The 21,398-nt window shown below is 38.3% G+C and overlaps 2 protein-coding genes across 2 annotated transcripts; both read left to right on the plus strand.

The window, feature by feature from the left end:
- The first annotated feature begins 4,229 nt into the window (after positions 1-4,229).
- Positions 4,230-4,646, plus strand: LOC127104571 (uncharacterized mitochondrial protein AtMg00810-like). Its single transcript, XM_051041752.1, has one exon. It carries the CDS (start codon positions 4,230-4,232, stop codon positions 4,644-4,646), a length of 417 nt encoding a protein of 138 aa, XP_050897709.1.
- A 1,080-nt stretch (positions 4,647-5,726) lies between these two features.
- On the plus strand, positions 5,727-7,138 carry LOC127104572 (uncharacterized). Its single transcript, XM_051041753.1, has 4 exons — positions 5,727-6,053; positions 6,104-6,333; positions 6,475-6,593; positions 6,708-7,138. Exons 1-4 carry the CDS (start codon positions 5,727-5,729, stop codon positions 7,136-7,138), a joined length of 1,107 nt encoding a protein of 368 aa, XP_050897710.1.
- Positions 7,139-21,398: the final 14,260 nt, after the last annotated feature.

Here is a 21,398-nt window from a genome sequence, read left to right on the forward strand (position 1 = left end):
ATTAGGTCATAAAAAGAGCATTATAAATACCACAACTTCAGTCAGAAAAAGGAGAACGAAAAGGGAACGAAAACAGGAGATAGAAAGAAGGCACAGCAAACCCTGGAGGCTAACCCAAAGAATTCAGAGCAACCCTAAAGGAAACCCTGAGGGAAACTCATCTGCACCAAGGTTACCTCCGCCCAACTCAATCCGACTTGCCAATTCAAGGTTGCAATTCAATTGCAAACAGGTTTGCATTACTATTACCGCTTTATGTTCTTAATATGCATGTGGCATCATGATTGAATTTATAAAAATATCTTAAGTTTTGCGTGTGAATTTAAGTATCATGAATATCTTGAATGTTTAACCATGTAATCTCTGTAATGGATGTCATAGGGTGTGAAGCTTGCTGAAATTATACTGTTATCAAAACCAGAACCCGCAGCCGCTCGCTAGCCCATCTCTAAGCGAGCATGTAGCAAGTATTCGCTAAGCCTTCGCTAGGCGAGGCAGGAGCGAAAGTGACAGTCGCTGACTTTTCTGTTCTGATTTTTGCTCATCTGACCTGTTTTATCATAGCCATGCATCGTTTACCTGACCCTATTACTGTTGTGATTTCTTTTGTGGTGTAATTCTCGATTGCACCCTGATTTGGTATTCTGACCTGTTTGCTGAATTTTTTAAGGGTTCATATACTCCCGGAAAAGGGTAGCTTGCTAGGTATTCCACTTTATTTGTGGGATACCCTTGTGGAGATTCATCCTAATTACTTAATCGATTTTAATGTGGAGATTCATCCTAATTATTTAATTGATTATAATATGGACCTAATTACCTAATTGATTACAACTACCTAATTGATTGCAAAATATTGTCTTTGAATATGTGATCTTGGACCTCTCTTTGTTGCCTTACGATATTACGGTATTACGGTCATGTCCCGCGAATGTGGGGATACACTTAGCAAAGACCCTTCGATTAAATCATCATGTCCCTATAAAATAAATCATAGTCCCTCGGATGTTGCCTTCGAATATATGATTTTGTCCCTCGATGACCCTTCGTTGTAGCCTACGGTTAAATGATGATCGTCCCTTCGAATGCTAAGGTATCCTTACAAATGTTGCCTTTAATGACCAATCGATGACCCTACGATGACCCTTTTACATCCAAGGGATAAAACTACTTACTTCTCAATAGTAAGGACAATTTTACCCTCATAAGGATAGGAAACGCCCATAAAGACCTCGGGTAGGCATAACTCTCAATTGCTGGCTCACAACCTAAAATATTTTTCATACTTCACACTTTGCAATCACTAGAAAATCACCACTTGGTATACATCCGTACTAGAATCATTGCCAAGTTATATTTTTCTAAACCGCTTTCAAAATTAAACGAGATAAATACTTTGTATACATTCGTACAAGAATCATTACAAAGTTAAACTCTCTTTTTAAAACAATTTTTAAGCAATTCACAACCACTTTTTCAGACAAACATAAGTGATCAAGCAATTAAGAGCCCATGGATAACCATGGATACAAAGGGTGCTAACACCTTCCCTTTGTATAATGTACCTCCCGAACCCAAAATCTAATTAAGGTTTTTCCTGTTCTTTTCCACCTTTCCTTATTGGATAAAAGAAAAGTCGGTGGCGACTCTTGCTATCCGCGACATTTGCTTTCCAAAGCAAAACACATAAAGTCAGTTCACTGTATGACAGGGGGGGATTGACTTTAATTATCAATCTTTGGACAAACAAGGAGAAAACTCGATGACTAACCTTGTTCTTCCTAAAAGGGAGCCTAAGCATGTAATGTCTAAACATCTGATTCAACATCGTGCCAGACATCAGAGCTCTTAAACTGAAGGCAAGTTATTACGCTGGAGATGTCATTACTGTGGAAAATATGGTCATATAAAACCTTTCTTCTTTAAACTGTATGGTTATCCCAAGTATCCAACATAGCCCAACGTTAATCAAATGGTAACTAACACTAGGAAAGAGTGGATACCTAAGCCTGTCAACTCTAGTCTCATAGCTCACACCTCTCTTAGAGCTTCAGCTCGAGAAGACTGGTATTTTGACAGTGGATGTTCTAGACACATGACAGGTGTCAAGAAGTTCTTGGAGAACATCAAGTCCTACTCAACCGGTTATGTCACGTTTGGAGATAGGGCTAAAGGTGAAATTAAAGGAGTTGGAAGACTAGCCTGTATAGGACTCTTGAGTCTTGATAATGTCCTATTGGTAAAAGGCTTGACTGCTAATTTGATTAGTATCAGTTAGCAATGTGATGAGGGTCTTAAATTCAACTTCACAAAATCCGAGCGTTTGGTCATTGATGAGAAAAATGAAGTACCGATGAAGGGAGTCAGGTCTAAGGACAACTGTTACTCATGGACATCTCAAGAAATTAACTACTCTTCCACATGCTTGATATCCAAAGAAGACGAAGTCAACCAGTGGCACCAAAAACTTGGACATCTACATCTGAAAGGCATGAAAAAGATATGCATATGTATTATTGATGATTTTTCAAGATTCACTTGGGTGAACTTCATCAAAGAAAAATAAGATGTCTTTGAGGTGTTCAAAGATTTATGTCAAAGGCTTCAAAGAGAGAAGGAATATGGAATTATCAGGATTCAAAGTGACCATGGAAAGGAACTTGAAAATAAAAAATTTGCTGAATTTTTCTCCTCTGAAGGTATTGGTCATGTGTTCTCTTCACCCATCACCCCTCAGTAAAACGGTGTTGTTGAACGCAAGACCATGACTCTACAAGAACCATCTAGAGTCATGATTCATGCCAAGCAACTACCCTACCATTTTTAAGCTGAAGCAATGAATACTGCTTGCTATATTCATAATAGAGTCACTCTAAGAACTGATACTTCAGCTACTCTTTATGAACTATGGAAATGAAGGAAGCCTACTGTCAAATACTTTTATTTATTTGGAAGAAAATGCTACATTTTGGCTGATCATGAACAAAGAAGAAAGATGGATCCCTAGAGTGATGAAGGAATATTTCTGGGGTACTCTATAAACAGCAGAGCCTATAGAGTTTTTAATTCCAGAACCAAAGTCATGATGGAATCCATCAAGGTTGTAATGGATGATAATATCGCAGAAAATGGGACTGATGTTGATGAAGATGTTGGCACATCATCTTAGCAGATTGACACTTCTGAAAATGAGGAAGTTATTGAGTCAGACAGTGAACCAGGAGGCACTGAATCAGACAATCATCAAGTCAACAAAGGTCCCTCTATCAGAATTCAGAAACATCATCCAACAAAAATCATTATTGGAAATCTCAATGAAAGAGTCACCACAAGATCTAGAGATGTGATTTCTAATGCTTGTTTTGTATCTAAGTTTGAACCTAAAAATGTGAAGGAAACCTTGACTGATAAATTTTGGATCAATGATATACAAGAAGAATTAGGACAGTTTATAAGAAATGAAGTATGGGACTAAGTTCCTAGGCCTAAAGGAATCAATGTTATTTGGGACAAAACGGATCTACAAGAACAAATCTGACAAAAAAGGAATTGTGACTAGAAACAAAGGTAGACTTGTTTCTCAAGGATACACTCAAATTGAAGGGGTTGATTTTGATGAGAATTTTGCCCCTGTTGCTCGTCTTGAGTCAATAAGACTATTGTTAGGAGTGGCTTATTTGCTTAAATTTAAGCTATTTCAAATGAATGTGAACAATGCCTTCTTAAATGGGTACTTGAATGAAGAAGTCTATGTTGAACAACCCAAGGGGTTTGTAGATCCTAACTTTCCAGATCATGTTTACAACCTAAGGAAAACTCTCCATGGACTAAAGCAAGCACCTAGGGCCTAGTATGAAAGGCTCACTGAGTTCCTTGTCAATAATGGATATAGGAAAAGAGGAACAAACAAGACATTATTTGTTAAAGAAGAGCATGGTAAACTCATGATAGCTCAAATATATGTTGATGACACCATGTTTGGAGGGATGTCAGACCAGATGGACCAATATTTTGTCAGGCATATGCAATATGAATTTGAAATGAGTCTTGTTGGTGAATTGACTTACTTTCTTGGGCTCCAAGTCAAACAAATGGATGGCACTATCTTTATCTCTCAAAGCAAGTATGATAAAAGTATAATAAAGAAGTTTGGCATGGAAAATGCTAGTCATAAGAGGACATATGCACCAACCGACTTGAAACTGACTTAAGATGAAAAAGGTGTAAATATGGATCAAAGTCTGTACAAGAGTATGATTGGTAGTTTGATGTATCTTACAACTAGAAGACCTGACATTGAATTTGTTGTAGGAGTATGTGTAAGGTATCAGTCTGAACCCAAAATGAGTCATATTACTCAAGTGAAAAGGATCTTGAAGTATATCAATGGAACTAGTGACTATGGAATGTTGTCTTCTCATAATGCAAATCCCTTGCTTATAGGATACTGTGATGCAGATTGGGCAGGCAATGTTAATGATAAAAAGAGCATTTCTGGAGGATGTTTCTTCTTGGGAAATAATCTTATATCTTGGTTCAACAATAAGCAAAATAATGTGTCTTTATCTACGGTTAAGGCTGAATATTGCAATAGGAAGCAATTGTTCTCAATTAATTTGGATGAAACAACTATTAGAAGAATATAATGTCCATCAAGATTCCATGACATTATATTGTGACAACCTAAGTGCTATTAATATTTCCAAGAATCATATTCAACACAACAGAACTAAACATATTGATATCCGTCATCATTTTATTAGGGATCTTGTTGAATAAAAAATTGTTACTCTTGAGCATGTAACCACTAAGAAGCAACTGGCAGACATTTTTACTAAAGCCTTAGATGCAAATCAGTTTGAAAAATTAAGGGGCGAATTGGGTATTTACATGCTTGAAGAATTATCGCAATTACTGATATGGATATATGGAAATAAATTTTTCTCTTCCCTCCCCTTAATGGTGCACAAAACTCAAGGAATATCATTATAACTTTTCCTTATCTTCCTAACGCGCCATCCTAGCTATTATATAAACATCATTCACACCACCTTCTTTATTCTCTCTCTCAACCTTACTCTTAATCACTCTCATCTCTTTATCTTCTATTTGCAGTCCATACCTAAAATCTCCAAAATGTCTCAACTTTATGTGTTAACTCCTAGCAAGCACACCAAGGAGCAATCGAACCCTAAAAATGTCGATACTGAGATAGATCTCTCTGATGTCATGACTGATGTTGTTCCCCTATCGATAGTTCCTATCCATGCAACCCCTATAAGGAAGGCTAAAACATCTACTTCGAGGAAAAGAAAACCCTCTAAAGCAAGTACCTCTTCCTTTCCATCCATGATTGTTAAAAATGTAAAAACTCTTGAACCCTTTATTGCTGTAAAGAAACCTCATCCTATGACTAGTCTGTATCTTGATCCCATTAGTGTTGAACCTAATGTTACTATTTCTAAAGAATTTCATGTTATACCAAATGTTATGGAAAATGTTGAAGCCTCTGAAACCAATAATAAACCTAGGTATATTACTACTTTGAGTAAATCCAGCATGATCGTTGCGGACATATATGACGTAGATAAGAATATTCGCATGTTAATCTCTTAGTTGTTGGGTATTGAACCCAAGACTAATGTTGTGCCGAATGTCTCCACATCCTTGGCCCAACCTGATAACACTACTGAAAACCCCTAGATAAATTTGATGTGAATGTGTCTATGCTGTCTCTTGAAAAATCGAAAGACAAAGAGGGGTCTGAAGGGATGACTGATGATCTGGCTAACAAAGATGAAAACTCTATTGAGAAAAAGGATCAATCCACTGACATAGTAAATATAGAGGATCTGGACTCTGGTGATGTACCCATCGGTCAAAGACTGCCTCTAGGAATAACTAAAAGATTGAAGAATAGAAAAGGTCAAGCTATTGAATCCTCCAACACACCCTCAAAATATCTCAAGAAAAGAGCTAGTGTTGGCCCTATAAATAGATGGAAAAAGGTAGTTACTCCTGTTTCTAAGAAGAAATCTCTTAAGAGGAAGGAGGTTCCTCCGAGTCTAGTGATTCTGACGATGATGTCGAACACAATGTTCAGGACATCGTTTCTACTGCCAGAAAGCAAGCATCTGGGAAGAAGATTCCAACAAATATTCATGAAGTTCCAATTGATATCATTTCCTTTCACTATGTGGAGAATGTTGAAAAATGGAAATTTGTTTATCAAAGAAGATTAACACTGGAAAGGGAACTGAGCAAAGATGCTTTTGAATGCAAAGAGGTGATGAGTCTGATTCAAGAGGCTGGATTAATGAAAACTGTGACTGGGTTTTGAAAGTGTTATGAAAAGATTGTTAAAGAATTTATTGTAAACATATCTTGGGAATATGATAATAAGAGGGGCAAGGAGTTTAGAAAAGTGTATGTCAGAGGAAGATGTGTGGATTTTTCTCCTGAAATAATAAATAGGTTTTGGGGCAGAAATGAAGAAGAACAAGCTGAAGTTGAAGTATCTGACAATTTTATCTGTAGAGAGATTACTGCTAAACAAGTAAAGGAATGGCCAAGGAAAGGGAAGTTGTTCGCAAGTGCCTTGAGTGTGAAGTATGTTGTACTTCACAAAATTGGAGCTACTAATTGGGTACCAACTAATCACACCTCCAACATTGCTACATGATTAGGTAAGTTTATTTATATTGTAGGGACCAAGTCAAGCTTTGATTTTGGATCCTATGTCTTTGATCAAACTATGAAGCATGTTGCCTCTTATGATGTGAAAATGCCAATAACTTTTCCCTCATTGATCTGTGGTGTTATTCTGAGTCAACACCCAAGTATCTTTATCAGTTCTGATAGTATCTGCAAAAGGGACCCTCCTCTCTCATTACATTATAGGTTGTTCACTGGGAAACATGTTCCAAACATTGTTATGACATCTGGACATACATCTTCCCGGCCTACAACTAGAACATGGATCCTTGCTGAGCTAAAAGATACCTGCAAAACCTTGGATGAGACTATCAAAAGTTGTACTGAGAGGAAAATCAAGATTGAAATTTTGATAAAGGCCTTGTCTGAAGAAGGAGGAATTTTGAAAGGTGATGGAATAGGTGAAGAAGAGGCAAATGAATAAGGTTCTGATTAAAGTGATGATGAAGACACTACCAACAGTGATGAGGACTGAAACACTTTGGTTCTTCTGTGTGTTGTTTGTTCTTTTGTTTTTTATGTGGGCTATGCCCTGGATATTTTTTCATTTTAAAATGCTCTTGATTGTGTTTGGTTTGTAAACTCTCTTTTGATCGATCTGCTAACTCTAATGGTTGGTTATAATTGTCAACTTTTTGGCTAAAAAGGGGGAGTAGATAGTTGTGTGATTGTGATTGATTGTTCTAATTAGTTATTTGTATTTGTTAGCCCGCCATGACTCTTGCTTACTAAGGGGGAACATTTATGGAGGGGGAATAACTCTTGGGGTAGCTCTTGCCCTTAGATCTGCTACTCAGGGGGAGCATTTTTTTCTGTTTGTTGTTATGGATGGGCTGTTGATGTTAATAATTTCAGAAACAACGTCTTGACGTCATGACTAAAGAGAATTGGTTTTTCTCTTAGGCAGGTTCCTCGTGTGAGAGTTTATTCTCTAGTATGAGGTAATGTTTTTTTCGTTGCGACTGCCTCTGGTGTTCTTGGGGGGAAAATGATTTTGGTTGTTTGCATGATGGTTTGTTACTATGATCCTTGTCCTCATTCCTGTTGGTCTATGCAAATGTTGTTTTAGCTAAAATTTGCCAAAGGGGAGATTGTTAGGTCTGTTATGTAGTGATTGGCTGCATGTTGGAAAAATAAGTATTATTGTTAGATATTGAATAAGATATCCTGACATGTTGGTTCAATATTGGAGTGTGACCTATTTTAGTATCCTGTGAGATTTGTTTCCTTTTATGGTATATTTGAAGATACTCTGAAGATTTAGTTCACAAAATATGTAAAGTGTTTTCTAAAATGAAAAAGACTATTTTGCCTTGACTTGTTTACGAAGTAAATATGTCAAAACATTTTAGGAAACATCTGATTTGATTGAAATCAAATCTGCAGAAGATTGTGCAAATTCCTTGGATCTACTGTGAATCAAGCCCGAAGCCCATGTCTTTGTACTACTATTTATAGATTGTTTCTAAACCCAAGAATGCATCGAAGTAGTGTTGAATATAGTCTAAATTAGGGTTTTGTGTCTTTGTATTGTGTGAGCCATTCGAGTATCTCCTCGATACTTGAATTAGACCTGGTTTATTGAGTTGTAATTGTCAATCCCTCAGAAGCTTTTAAGCAAGGGTGAATTGTATTTTTCTATTATAAGTTGTTGTATGGTTGAAGGGAAGTGAGAGGGGTCTCATATCTAGGAGAGTCTTAGTTAGAAACATCCATGGGTAGAGATTAGGTGAGAAGTCTGTAAAACTCCGAGGTTGTTAAGAACTTCAAACTAATTTTGTAATAGTGGATATCCTCCTGGCTTGGTAGCCCCTAGATGTAGGTGATGTTGCACCGAACTGGATTAACAACTACTTGTGTTATTTCCTATTGTGCTGTTAAATCCTAACATTGTTTGTGGTGTGATAATATGCTGACCCTGGTGTCGTGACATCGTGTACGACATCCAAGATCTGCTTACTAGAATTTCAGTTTTCTTATAAATATCATACTAGTCTCTCATCATTGCATAATACAAATCCTAATTAGGGTGGGAGAGGTTATTTGCTATTCTATAACACTTGTAATCTTGTTTCAAATAGAAAGTAAAGAATAATAGTTTATAACTAATTTCATTGTGTTCTTATTGTTTTCTTCTTTTCCACCCTTCTGGGTTTCTTACCGATCAAGAAACCAATTATACTTTATAATTTTGACATCGTTTTCACAACAAATTGGTGCAGTGAGCATGGAGAAGATGCCGTCACCAAAAGTATGAGATTGAAAAGTTCACCGGAGTGAACGATTTCGGTTTGTGGTGCTTGAAGATGAAAGCCCTACTTTTTTAGGAGAGTTGTTTAGAAGCGTTGAAGGGAGCCGCAACCATGGGCGTTGTGTTAAAGGATAAATAAAAAATGACTATGGCCGAGAAAGCCCACAACGCCATCTTATTGAGCCTTGGTGATAAGGTTCTTTGACAAGTTTCAAAAGAGACGACGACGTCGGGTCTTTAGGAGAAACTCGAAAGTTTGTACATGACCAAATCATTTGTCAATCGCCTTTACCTGAAGCAAGCTCTGTATACATTCAAGATAAGTGAAGACAAAGTTTTGTCTAAGCAGTTGGATATGTTCAACAAGCTGATTCTTGATCTTGAAAATATCGAGAATGAAGATCAATCACTATTAGTATTGTGTGCTTTGCCCATAACACATGCTCACTTCAAAGAAACTCTCCTGTATGGAAGAGAGTCTTTGACCTTTGAAGAAGTTCAATCAACCTTTTGATCTAAGGATTTGAACAAACGAAAGGAGCACATGCCATCTTCGACTGGTGAAGGTCTGTCGGTTAAGGTGAAATTCACAAAGAGAGATGGCAAGTTCGACAAGAAGAAGGGTAAAAGTAAGCAAAAGTCTTATAGTGGTGATGCATCTGGTATTCAATTTTATCATTGTAAGAAGGAGGTTCATATAAGAAAAGTGTGCCTTGAGCGCCTGAAAGATCATGGAGGTAAGGATAGTAGCAACATAACCATTATCCAAGATGATTTGGACCCATCTGATGTTCTTGTGGTTTCAAGCGACGGTACAAGTAAATAGTGGATTATGGATTCAGGTTGCACTTGGCACATGACCCCAAACAAATACTTGTTTGAGGAACTATGTGATCAAGATGATGGATATGTATTGCCTGGAAATAATAAATCTTGCAAGATTGTAGGTGTTGGACCTGTGAGATTCAAGCTCCCTGATAAGTCAATAAGGTTGTTGACTGAAGTCAGGTATATACCTGATTTGAAAAGAAATTTGATTTATCTTGGTGAATTCAACAAGAAAGGATATGTTTTCCAAGGAGAGAAAAGTATTCTAAAAGTCATGAAGAGGTAGAAGGAAGTCTTAAGAGGCGTGAAAAAATAAGGATTATATACCATTGAGGCTGAAGTTGTCAGTGGTTCTGTATATGTTGCATCCACAAAACCTTTGTCGAAGATATAAATTTGGCACATGAGATTCGACCATGTCAGTGAAAGGGGTCTGTTCAAATTAGGGAAACAAAATCTACTTCGTGGAAACAAAATCGAAAAGCTGAAGTTTTGTGAACCCTGTGTACTTGGAAAATCCTACAGTGTGAAGTTCAATAAAGGCAAATAAAGAACATATGGATCCCTTAATTATATCCATGCTGATCTTTGGGGCCTGCGAGGTGTCCATCATATTCAGGAGCAAGGTTATTTCTATCCATAGTTGATGATTATTCCAGAAAGTTATGGGTATTCATCCAGAAGACTAAGTATGAAACTTTTGAGTACTTCAAAAGTTGGAAGACTCTGTTCGAAAAATCAGACTAACAAGAAGGTCAAGAGGTTGAGAACCGACAATGACCTTGAATTTTACAATGAGACGTTCAATAGTTTTTGCGCAGCCTCTAGTATTACAAGGCACATAACTACTGCAGGTACTCCCCAACAAAATATTTTGGCTGAAAGGTTCAATCGAACCATTTTAGAAAGAGTTAGATGCATGTTAACTAGTGATGGGTTAAATAAGGTGTTTTTGGGCTGAGGCTGTTTTGACAGCAACATATCTGATAAACAGATGTCCTTAGACTGTGTTACATATGAAGACACCTGAAGAAATTTGGTTGGGACATCCACCGGATCTCGAAAAACTTAGAGTGTTTGGCTGCATAGCCTATGCTCACACTAGGCAGAACAAGGTCGAACCTAGAGCTCTGAGATGCATGTTCATGGGATACCCTGAAGAAGTCAAAGCTTATAGGCTATGGTGCCTAGATCTAGGTCACATGAGGTGTATCATCAATCAATATGTAGTTTTCGATGAAGTTGAGATGGCTTTCAAGAAAACTGATGACGTTAGTCAAAATGCACAAATATCTGAAGAAGAGATGGAACAAGAAGAGATTCTTGTTAAGGTGGAGCATGTCGATGCTGAATTGTGTATCCCATATCAAGTTGAAGAAGAAGCACAAGATACTGGAGATACTAAGGAAGATAAGGAAACTGTCGACGACTACCTGTTGGAAAAATATAGGTCGAGAAGAGCCATCAAGCCACCTCAAAGACTTGGGTATGCAAATCTCGTAGCTTATGCCTTAATCTTTGTAAGTGAGGTTCTAGATGAAGAACTTATAAACTATAAGGAAGTTATGAGGAGTCAAAATAAGACTGAATGGCTGAAGGCCATGGATGATGAGATGAAGTCTCTTCATGATAACCACACTTAAGAACTAATCAAGAAACCTCATGGAGCCAGGTTAGTTAGCTGTCAGTGGGTTTTTAAAGTTAAGGAAGGAATAGAAGGAGTAACGTCGAAGAGATACAAGGCAATACTGGTCGCAAGGGGTTTCACTCAGAAAAAAGGTGCCGACTTTAATGATGCGTTCTCTCCTATTGTGAAGCACATGTACATTCGAATGTTACTTGCAATAGTAGCATAGTTTGACCTAGAACTGGAACAAATGAATGTGAAGACTAATTTCTTGTATGGAGATCTAGATGAAATAATCCTAACGAGGCAACTTGAAGGGTATGCAGAAAAGGGTGAGGAAGATTATGTGTGCAAGATGAATAAATCTTTATATGGATTAAAACAATCTCCTCGATAGTGGAATAAGAGATTCGACAAGTTCATGGCACACATAAATTTCATTAGAAGTCAGTTCGACCATTGTGTTTACTTCAGATTTCGACCTGGACATTCATTTGTTATTTTGTTGCTTTATGTGAATGATATTCTCATAGCAAGCAACACTGTCGAAGATGTAATGAAGGTGAAGGCTGAACTCAATAAGGAGTTCAATATGAAGGATATGAGAGTAGTTGTTGATTGTATTTTTAAGTGTCGGGTTTTTGTTATCGTATCCACAGGGATTGTGAGATATCACCGCCTTTCGACAGTTGTATTAATTCTTAGCTTAAGGTAACAATGGGGTTTTGGTATTTGTCACAGTATCTTGCATAAAAGTATAATAAAATGCGGTAAAAGTTTTGGTTTGAATATTTGAGAAATATTGCCAAAGTTAAGGTTCGACGATCACTTTGCATGTATATGTCCGATCAACAAAACTTATAAACTCCTTTAGATGATAAACTATTTCACAAAGTCCTCCCAATGTGTTTATCTCTAACACACATTGTGAGTTTTCCCATTTTGATCCATTGTTTATCTCTAACACAATCTATCAAAATGACAACTTTTTGGTTCAACCTTATGGTGAACAAAATCATTCATTACTATCTCTAGCTAACAAACAAGATTGGATGAAAACCTAGGTTAAGAGTTGGTAAACATCTCTCGATCATAAACCAACACAAAGAGTTTTCAATAAGAACAAAGTTTTCACCATATATTCACCATTAAAGAGTTTACAAATGAAGATCCTTACATTTACGCACAAAGCTAATGATCATCTACATCTAACCTTGACAAAATGAAGGACTTAGCTACTCATTTTCATGGTAGCTTGGTCAACAAGTTTCGGAAGAAGGTTGATCAACATCCGAGTCGAATAATCGAGATTGGATGGGAATCCACCTTCTTTTTGTGAAAGATGGTTAAGAGATGAAGAGAAATGGTTTTTAGGTCACAAAAGATCCTTGGAACAATGCTGTAAAAATATCTAGAAAAAGTACAAAAGTATGGAAAAATAATATGTGGCTCCAAAAAGTGGCACTTGCTACTTATAAAGCTGCTACTGGGCTGTCATGCTCGCTAGGCGAGCAGAATGGCTCGCCTAGCGAGCCCCTAATTGAGGCACCTGAGGCACCTGCGCCCAGAGAAACAGCCTTTCCCAGACTGTCATGTTCGCTGAGCGAACAAAACCTTCGCCTAGCGAAGGGCACGCTTCAACCTTCGCTCCAGCGAGGTTGAGAGGTTTTGCTACTGGAATGCTCGCTGGGAGCTCGCTAATGGCTCGCCTAGCGAGTGAGTGCTGGCTGCGTTTTTCACCAAGTCTGGACGTGTTCGCCACACTCCTCGCTGGAAGCTCGCCTAGCGAGTGTGGTGATGTTTGCCTCTGTTAAATACTGAAGCTTTTCGCTGGACGCTCGCCTAGCGAGTCCTTCGCCACAGCCCTCGCCTAGCGAGGAAGCTGATGAATGCTTGTTTTATTTGATTCCTTTGCCACATTTCTTGTGTCTTCATTTTCTATTATTTCATGCCTACTTCCTGCATAATAACACACAAATCAAAGGTACCAAGATAGATTATCATTGTATTGCATTTCATCTGAAACAAAGGTGATTTCGACATTTTAGCAAGGAAATGGAGTGAAAGATGCCCACATTTGATAGCTCAAATAAGCACTTTTGGGCATCTAACAACTCTCCCCACCTAGATTCTTGCTTGTCCTCAAGCAAAGTATGCCCCTTGAAGGACAAGAGGATTTGCTTTAAGAAAAATGTATCTCCGAAGTCGGATAAAACGGCTCAAACACAAGCGAATCAGCAGATACAAATTTCCAACGGTTCGAATAAAATAATACACAAGAACTAAAACTTAATAGTAATGTGAAATATGTATCTATCTACAACAATATTATTTTGAATGAATCACCCTATCTCTCCTCTTCGAATAAGGATTGAAGAATTTACGCGTTTGCAACCGCGGGAATAATCTCACTCTCTAACAAATAATGAAGAAATCAATTCGATTCATACAATGTCTAACAATTATAAATGGTAATGTGGAAGCACGAAGATCACGAAGGGCTTTTCGGTTGAAGCTTGGTTAGGTTAACAAACAAGGGTCATTTCTAAGGCCATTGAAAACGAGATTGCCGATGCAAAAGAGACATTCACTGTACATTATTTACACATCTCAACTTCGTTCCATTTATTTCTCATTTGAAACCTTCACAACTCTTATTTCACAACTCAATTTTTGTTTTTCACTATTTTTCTTCCAAGCAAGCATTCATTTTTATTTTCTCTATATTATATATTTTTTTTTCTTTTCTTTCACATCATATTTACAAAACAGATGTTTTTCTTTTCTAATTTTTATTTTCAATGCTTGCTCGATTTTTCAAGAGTTGTGTCACTTACTGCTTCTCATTTTCGTTCTCCCCAACTGATTTCTTACTCACCCTAAGTGAATGCTCTTAACTTTTTACGGCAAAAGAACAATAATAAAGATTTTCTGGGTTGTAAAAAAAAAGATTTTTGAAATCTCGCTTTATTTCAAGCTGAGATTCAACTGTTTAAGCTCAAAGGGGTTAACGAATACTCTCTCTGCTCACGTGTAAGTTGTATTTGGAACTGGTTGTGCTCGATAGAAAACAAGTGCCTTGATCATTTCTAATTGCTTCCACATATTCACAATAATAAAAGACAAAGCATGAATCAAATGAATCAACAAAACTTATTAAAATCCAGCATTTAAGTGTACAATGGAGGTTTCCTCACAATTTGTGGTTTTAAGTCCTAGATGAAACATTCATTCAATTATGTTGCAAAAAGACAATACTCAATTACAAAAAAGAGTAAAGTTCTAAGTGCATTCTAAAATTCTAGCCGGAGGTAACCATGTACCTTAGCCTTATTCACTTGTTTATTCTTATCATTGCCATCCAAGCTCGGATGCACCTTCATTGGATACTTCTTTGAGGAGCAACCAATCTAGAAGGTTTGCCACTTAACCAACCAAAAATTTATTAAAACACACAAAATTTAAAACATAAATAATAATATTAACTCAAAATTTAAATTTGTTCATGGGGGACAAAACACCCCAAAAGTACAAAGCCAAAATCAAAATACAGAATTCTGGAAATACAGTAGAAATAAAACATAAAAAATAAAATAAAATAACTTAGCCCTCCACGGACTCATAACCCTCCTCACTACCGGCCTCAGAACCGGTAGCCTCATCATCATCATCATCACCATCAGCAGCACCACCAGAAGACGCACCAGCACCCGCCCCCTCACCAAACACAGGCCTGTCCACAGGCCAAGTTAGCGTTAAGCACAAACTGCTCACGCGTTATCAATGAGTGATCACCGGTGGGGTCACTTCCCTGCAGCTGTAACCGCTGCATAGAATCGTGCATGTCGAGCATGGCACGCTGAGTAGCCGCCATCCAGTCCCAATTGTAATTGCAGACAACCTGCTGGTAAGGATCTGGTCCGAGAGTAGAAGTACCAGGACCATCAGAAGCCCGGGTACCCTCAGCAGCTGCACTACCTCTAACATTCTTCGCCCTGCAATACTTGGCCACATAACGGTCATCGATGTGAGAGAGATGAAAATGAGAGAGTGAGGTGAGTGTTCGTGCAAATGCCTCAGCAGAGTTGTCAAACAGAAAATTGTGTTTGGGCCCCAAATGAGAGGCCTGCTGAGAATTTAAATAAGTGTTGTCTGTAGCACCTCAAATTTGCACCTACTTTTTGTATATACATTCTCATATTAGGTCATTAACATAACATAGTCCATAGCATAGCACTGCATTGTCCTTTGCCCAAGTGCAAGTCCTCTGACAAAATTAGGTCAAACTGGTCAGGAGATCAGTCAATCAAGCAAGTAAGTGCATCTCTCAAGGAGGCAAGGCCTTAGGGTTGGTCCCAACATGTTCACATGACCTAGGGGTCCTTTTGAAGTGTTTTGGTCAAGGATTGGGTGCTCATAAGTCATCAGTCATTGTTCAGTCCACCAGAAACCCTAGAAAGTCAACTATGGTCAACTGCGGTCAACTGTGCCTGATTTTATGGATTTGAAGGTGGGAGATGGTTTGAAAGGCTTCATTCATGTTCATATAAGTCTCATTTGTCATTTCAAAGATCAAGATTGGAGAATTTGAAGTCAGACAAAGAGTTTCCTAAAATAGTAAGTTGACCTGTAATTGGAAACTGCCAAAAATGGAAAGTTTTTCTCCTCAAATTTACATCATCATACAAGCTTCAAATGAAATTTTGTCCAACATGAAAGTTGAAGATCTTGTTCTCACCTTTCCAAAAAGTCCAAGAACACTCATTTCTCATTTATGGTTGGCAAGTTATGATCAAATCATTCTCAAGAATTTTTGAACTTCAAAGTGGCATAATTCACAAACCATTTGGCCAAATTGAGTGAGGTTTTTTGCTACAAGTCATATTTGATGTGCTCTATCCAAATTCTTCATCACATTTCACCAAAAATCATCCAATCAAAATGGCCTTTTTCAAGTGGTTTGAATTAAAAAGGGGAGAGTTGAAAAATGGACTTTCAAATTAACCATTTCCTACACTTTTTACCAATTGCCAATGTTCAGAAACTACATTTGGGGTAGGCCTAAGCCCATTTTCGTGCAGTAGCAGGCACCCCCCATGCATAATGATTGGATTTAGCAATTTGCACATATTGGTCATTTTCACTAATTGGAAAAGTTTGGCTTAAGGTTGATTAGTGGAATGGATTAACAGTGGGTACATATACATAATCAAAACAGAAAACACTAAGCATTCACCAAAAAAACTCAGATCTAGATCTGAAAAAGAGACACTCTCACTTTTCATCATCTCAATTTTTCTGAAAAAATCCCCAAAGAGTTTGTGCCATTGCTCATAGATTCATCATTTACTATCATTTTGGAAGCTTTTGCAAGCATAGTTTCGCAGCTGTTGAACCATTTTCAAGCACTGTTCCATTGAACCCCTTCCATGGCAGTTCGAATTTGGAGCATCACCAAGCAAGTTTGAGCTTTCAATACTCCTCCATTCATCATCTAGAACATCACTAAGCATCTGTTTCAGCTTGTTGTGACCAAAGAACCCACGAATTCCATACTGCTCTTCAAATCAGGTAAGATTCGAATCACATCTTTGTCCAAATCATGCTATGCTTATTAAAGATCTCTCCATGCTGATTGTAATGAAACTTGAATCGTGAGAAATGGTTGAATATTGAGAGAGAAACATCGATTTAAAGTTTGTTGGTCAAGTGTTGTTGTGCTTAGTTCTTTCATGTTAGCTCGAATTAGTGAAAATCAAGGTTGGATTATTGATGAGCATTAGGAGATGAACACATTGGTGTATCGATTATTTATTTTGGTTACAGTTCATTCATGGCTGGAAATCTGGAAAAAATGTTGAAGAAAACGTTTAAAACCCTAATTTTCTAAACCCAACATCGTGTTTGATCCATCGAAAATGATTTCTGCATGTGTTTCCCGTTTTCCTGGCCATGAAACGAATGGTAGCGCGCCACCTCACTAAGTGAAACGCGGCGTTTCACTTAGTGAGTCCCATAATTACCATTGTGCCACTGCCGTGTTGTTTATTTAATTAAATCATTTTCTTTTTTCAATTATTATTTCACTTGGCATAGCAAACTTAGAAAACTCATAAGTCACTCATTTTTAATCCAAATTTGATGGGATTTTTTGTGAATTGCTCCTCATGACCTCTAGTTTATTTTGATGTTTTTTCCAGATTTTTTGCACGTGTAGATTTTAAAAATGCCTAGGGTTTGTTCATGTGTGTCCATTTTGTGTATGCCTTGCCAATTTGCTTGTGAAATGATGATACATAATCCAATGCCTCTCAAACTTTTTGTGCTTAAACTAGACATGTTCATGGTGATTTTGGTATAGAGTTTGTAATTTTATCGTTGCTGGTTGTGGAGATATGATTTTTTGAATAGGGGTGTGACAATTTGTGTCACACCATGCATGTCCAACTTCATGATTTTAATTACCATGCTTATTGAACTCAAAATGGTCTGGATTTTTGCATGAAGATACTTGTGCATGTTGAGAATGTGTGTGAATTGTTCTGGAATTTTTGAATTCATTTCCTATTTGTTTGATAATTTCTCCCCTTTTTGACCAAATTGTTGACCTCTTGTGACGCATGATGTTATTTGATTTGTGAAATTCTAATGCTTAATTGGATGGACTTGAAATTTGACATGTGAATTGTAGACATCTTAAAGTTTGTCATGGTTTTAGTCCCATTCATTTATCATGTGTTGTTTCTGTTTTATGATTAATTGAAGTTGGTGCATGTTTTGATGCTTTGTATGAGTATGCTTGAACTTGCTTTGACTTTCTGATTTTCATTGACCTACTTCCCTTGATCCAAATGAGCTGAAATTGGGTATGCTTATCATGTTATGGATGATGATTGAACATGAATTATTTGAATATTTTTTGAAATGTTTGTGATTGGATTTGAGTTGAAGCATTCTGTTGACTTCTATGAGCTCCTATATGACATGCTTTGACCTATTTTGATCATGAAATGATATTGATGAATGATATGAACATGGGACCAATTGGGTTTGATTTCTAATTGCTTGATCTTGATTTTGGATAAGTTTCATGTTCTGTTTTGATGATTTGATCTCCTTTTGACCCTAGTCTTGGACTAGTGGTTTGTGCTCTCACTCTTGAGTTGTGTTTCAGGTTGATAGCACAAATGCTTATGCTTGATGGTGTGCCTCATTTGGAGTTGCTTTCTTGATTGTTTATGACTAATCATTGGTTTGTTTTGTAGATTTTAAAACTTGGTCTTGTGCCTTAAAGCTTGCACCTTTGTGCATTGACTTGTGTTTGACTGTGTATAATTAACTGTTAACCATTTGATGTTTAATGTTGGTTTGTCTGAGTACTGATGGTATTTGATTGATTTCAGGTACATTAGTTGCTTTAGTTCTATTGAGAACTTGCTTTGCTTTGCTTAAGAGCATTTGCATTGAGGTATAATATTCTAACTCCATGTAGTCTGGAAGACCTGGCCTATTACTTGGCCAGGCACCTGTCTGAAGTCCTCCCTAAGAGGCAATGTTTATGTTTGTTTACATTTGTCCTTGTACATATTCAAAGACCTCCTAAGTGAAGAGGCATTGGCAGATATAAGGGATGTGCAATCCATCCCCTGCTATTCTGTGTGTCATCTGCTTTGCTCACACCACTGTGTTGAGGCATTGCAGATATTAACCCAAGATCATTGTACATTGAGTCAGTGTCATATGTGTAGAAGGGTTCCCACTTTCTGAACCCACACATTCTTGTCTTAAGCTCTCCCAGGCCAGGGATAAGAGCTGTGAAGTCTCATCTTCACTCACCTTTCATCAGCTTCACCCTAACTCTCAATGTTAGGGTTAAGAGCTAACATTACCCTGTTACAGTGGTTTGTTTGTTGAGGTTGATATGACCCCTCGACTAAAACCTAACCTTGATTGAGCCCATTGATTGCATATAGTGTGTGATATTTGTGCTTGTGTGTTTGCTTTAGCTTGCTTCCTGTGCAAGTTAGGTTTGGTCTGGCTTGCTCCCTGTGCAAGTCATGTTTAGGATAGCTTGCTCCCTGTGTAAGTTAGCTAGAAACCTTAACTTAGGGATGAATTTGCATGATAACATCTAGGCTCGAGTCGTAGTCTCCCTAGTTGTGTCTCCCTCTGTTATCTGGTTAGGCTAGTCCTGTGTCCCTCCGTAGGGGAACTACGTCGCCCTGATCCTCATACCAGATGAGGTACGTAGGCAGGAGATGAGCAGATCTCTCCGGGCGCCTGTGTCTTTGTTTTGTCTTTGCGTGTGTCAGGAGATGGATGTAAGCCCAGCGATTGGCATTATGTATCCTAGTGTTTGTTGTGTGCTTGGAGTCCGGTATAAGTCCATCAAGTGGCATCTGGTTTCCAGTGTGGGTGTGTTTTGGTTCGGATGCTGATGTAAGTCCAGTGATTGGCATTCGGGCTCTACATTTGCCTTTGCCTGTGTTTGTTTGTGTGCGTGTCAGCCGAGCTACGGATGCTCTGATTCTCTTTTGTCCAAGGAGATACGTATGCATAGGATGCGACATCCTAGTGAGCATGTGTCGTTTCCCCAGTCCGAACTACTTTGACTCTGATGTCTATGCCTGATAGGCTAAGTAGGCCCAGGATGCGATATCCTGCCGAGTCAGTCTTGTTTGTTTTCTTGTGTCTCTTTCAGCCAGTGTGCGTGTGTTTGAGCAGTGTTTGAGCAACCATTTTCCTTCCTTCTGTGCGTGGATCCCGTCGAGTACGACGGATGCGTAGGGGTACTAATACCTTCCCTTCGCATAACCGACTTCCGATCCCATTCTCTTTGGTCGCGAGACCATGCTCTTTCCAGGTTTACTCTGAGCGTTTCCTTTCCCTCTTTTTGGGATAAATAACGCACGGTGGCGGCTCTGTTGTTCTTGTTTTCCCGCCGATTTTTCGCGTAATGCGACACTGTCACGCAGCGCTCGCTGCTGCTTCGCCTAGCGAGCAGCTAGCGAATCTGTTCGCTACTGCTTCGCCTAGCGAGCATCAAGCGAGCATGACAACATTTGCCTTTTCAAAGGCAGCATTCCAGGTACATTCAGCATGGTTTTAACAATTGGAAACCCAATACAACAGAACAGGAAAACAGTAAATACTTACAATGTTAGGGTGCCTCCCAAGAAGCGCTTGTTTAACGTCGGCTAAGCTCGACGGTGTGATGCTCACAGAGAAGCATCCAACGGAATAGCACGACTCTCGCGATCCACATGACCGCCAAGATAAACCTTCAAACGTTGGCCATTAACGGTCCAACTGTCCTTCTTTTCCAGGTCCTCAATGACAATAGCTCCGTACTCCTTAACTTCTTTGACCCGAAATGGCCCGGACCATTTTGATTTCAACTTTCCGGGGAACAACTTCAACCTGGAATTGAACAAGAGGACCAATTATCTGGGAACAAATTCTTTCTTTCGGAGCTTTTTGTCATGGTATTTTTTTACCTTCTCTTTGTACAACCAGCTTGAGTGGTATGCGGCATTGCGCATCTCTTCCAACTCAAGCAGTTGCGCCTTCCTTTTCTCACCGGCCAAATCATTTTCAAAATTTAAGAATTTTAGAGCCCACAAGGCTTTGTGCTCCAATTCAACCGGCAAATGGCAAGTTTTACCAAACACCAATTGAAAAGGAGTTAGGCCAATTGGAGCTTTGAAGGCGGTACGGTATGCCCATAACGCTTCATCCAATTTTTGTGACCACTCTTTTTTCGAATTTGACACAGTTTTTTCGAGGATTTTCTTAATCTCACGATTAGAGACCTCAGCTTGCCCATTAGCCTGCGGGTGATACGGAGTTGCCACTCTATGTGATACACCGTAATGTTTTAAAATGCTTTCCAACGGTGCATTACAAAAGTGCGACCCTCCGTCACTTATCAACACTCGGGGGGTTCCGAAACGGGAAAATATGTTTTTCTTCAAAAAA

The sequence above is a fragment of the Lathyrus oleraceus genome, chromosome 7, assembly GCF_024323335.1.
Source record: "Lathyrus oleraceus cultivar Zhongwan6 chromosome 7, CAAS_Psat_ZW6_1.0, whole genome shotgun sequence".
Taxonomy (NCBI): Eukaryota; Viridiplantae; Streptophyta; class Magnoliopsida; order Fabales; family Fabaceae; genus Lathyrus; species Lathyrus oleraceus.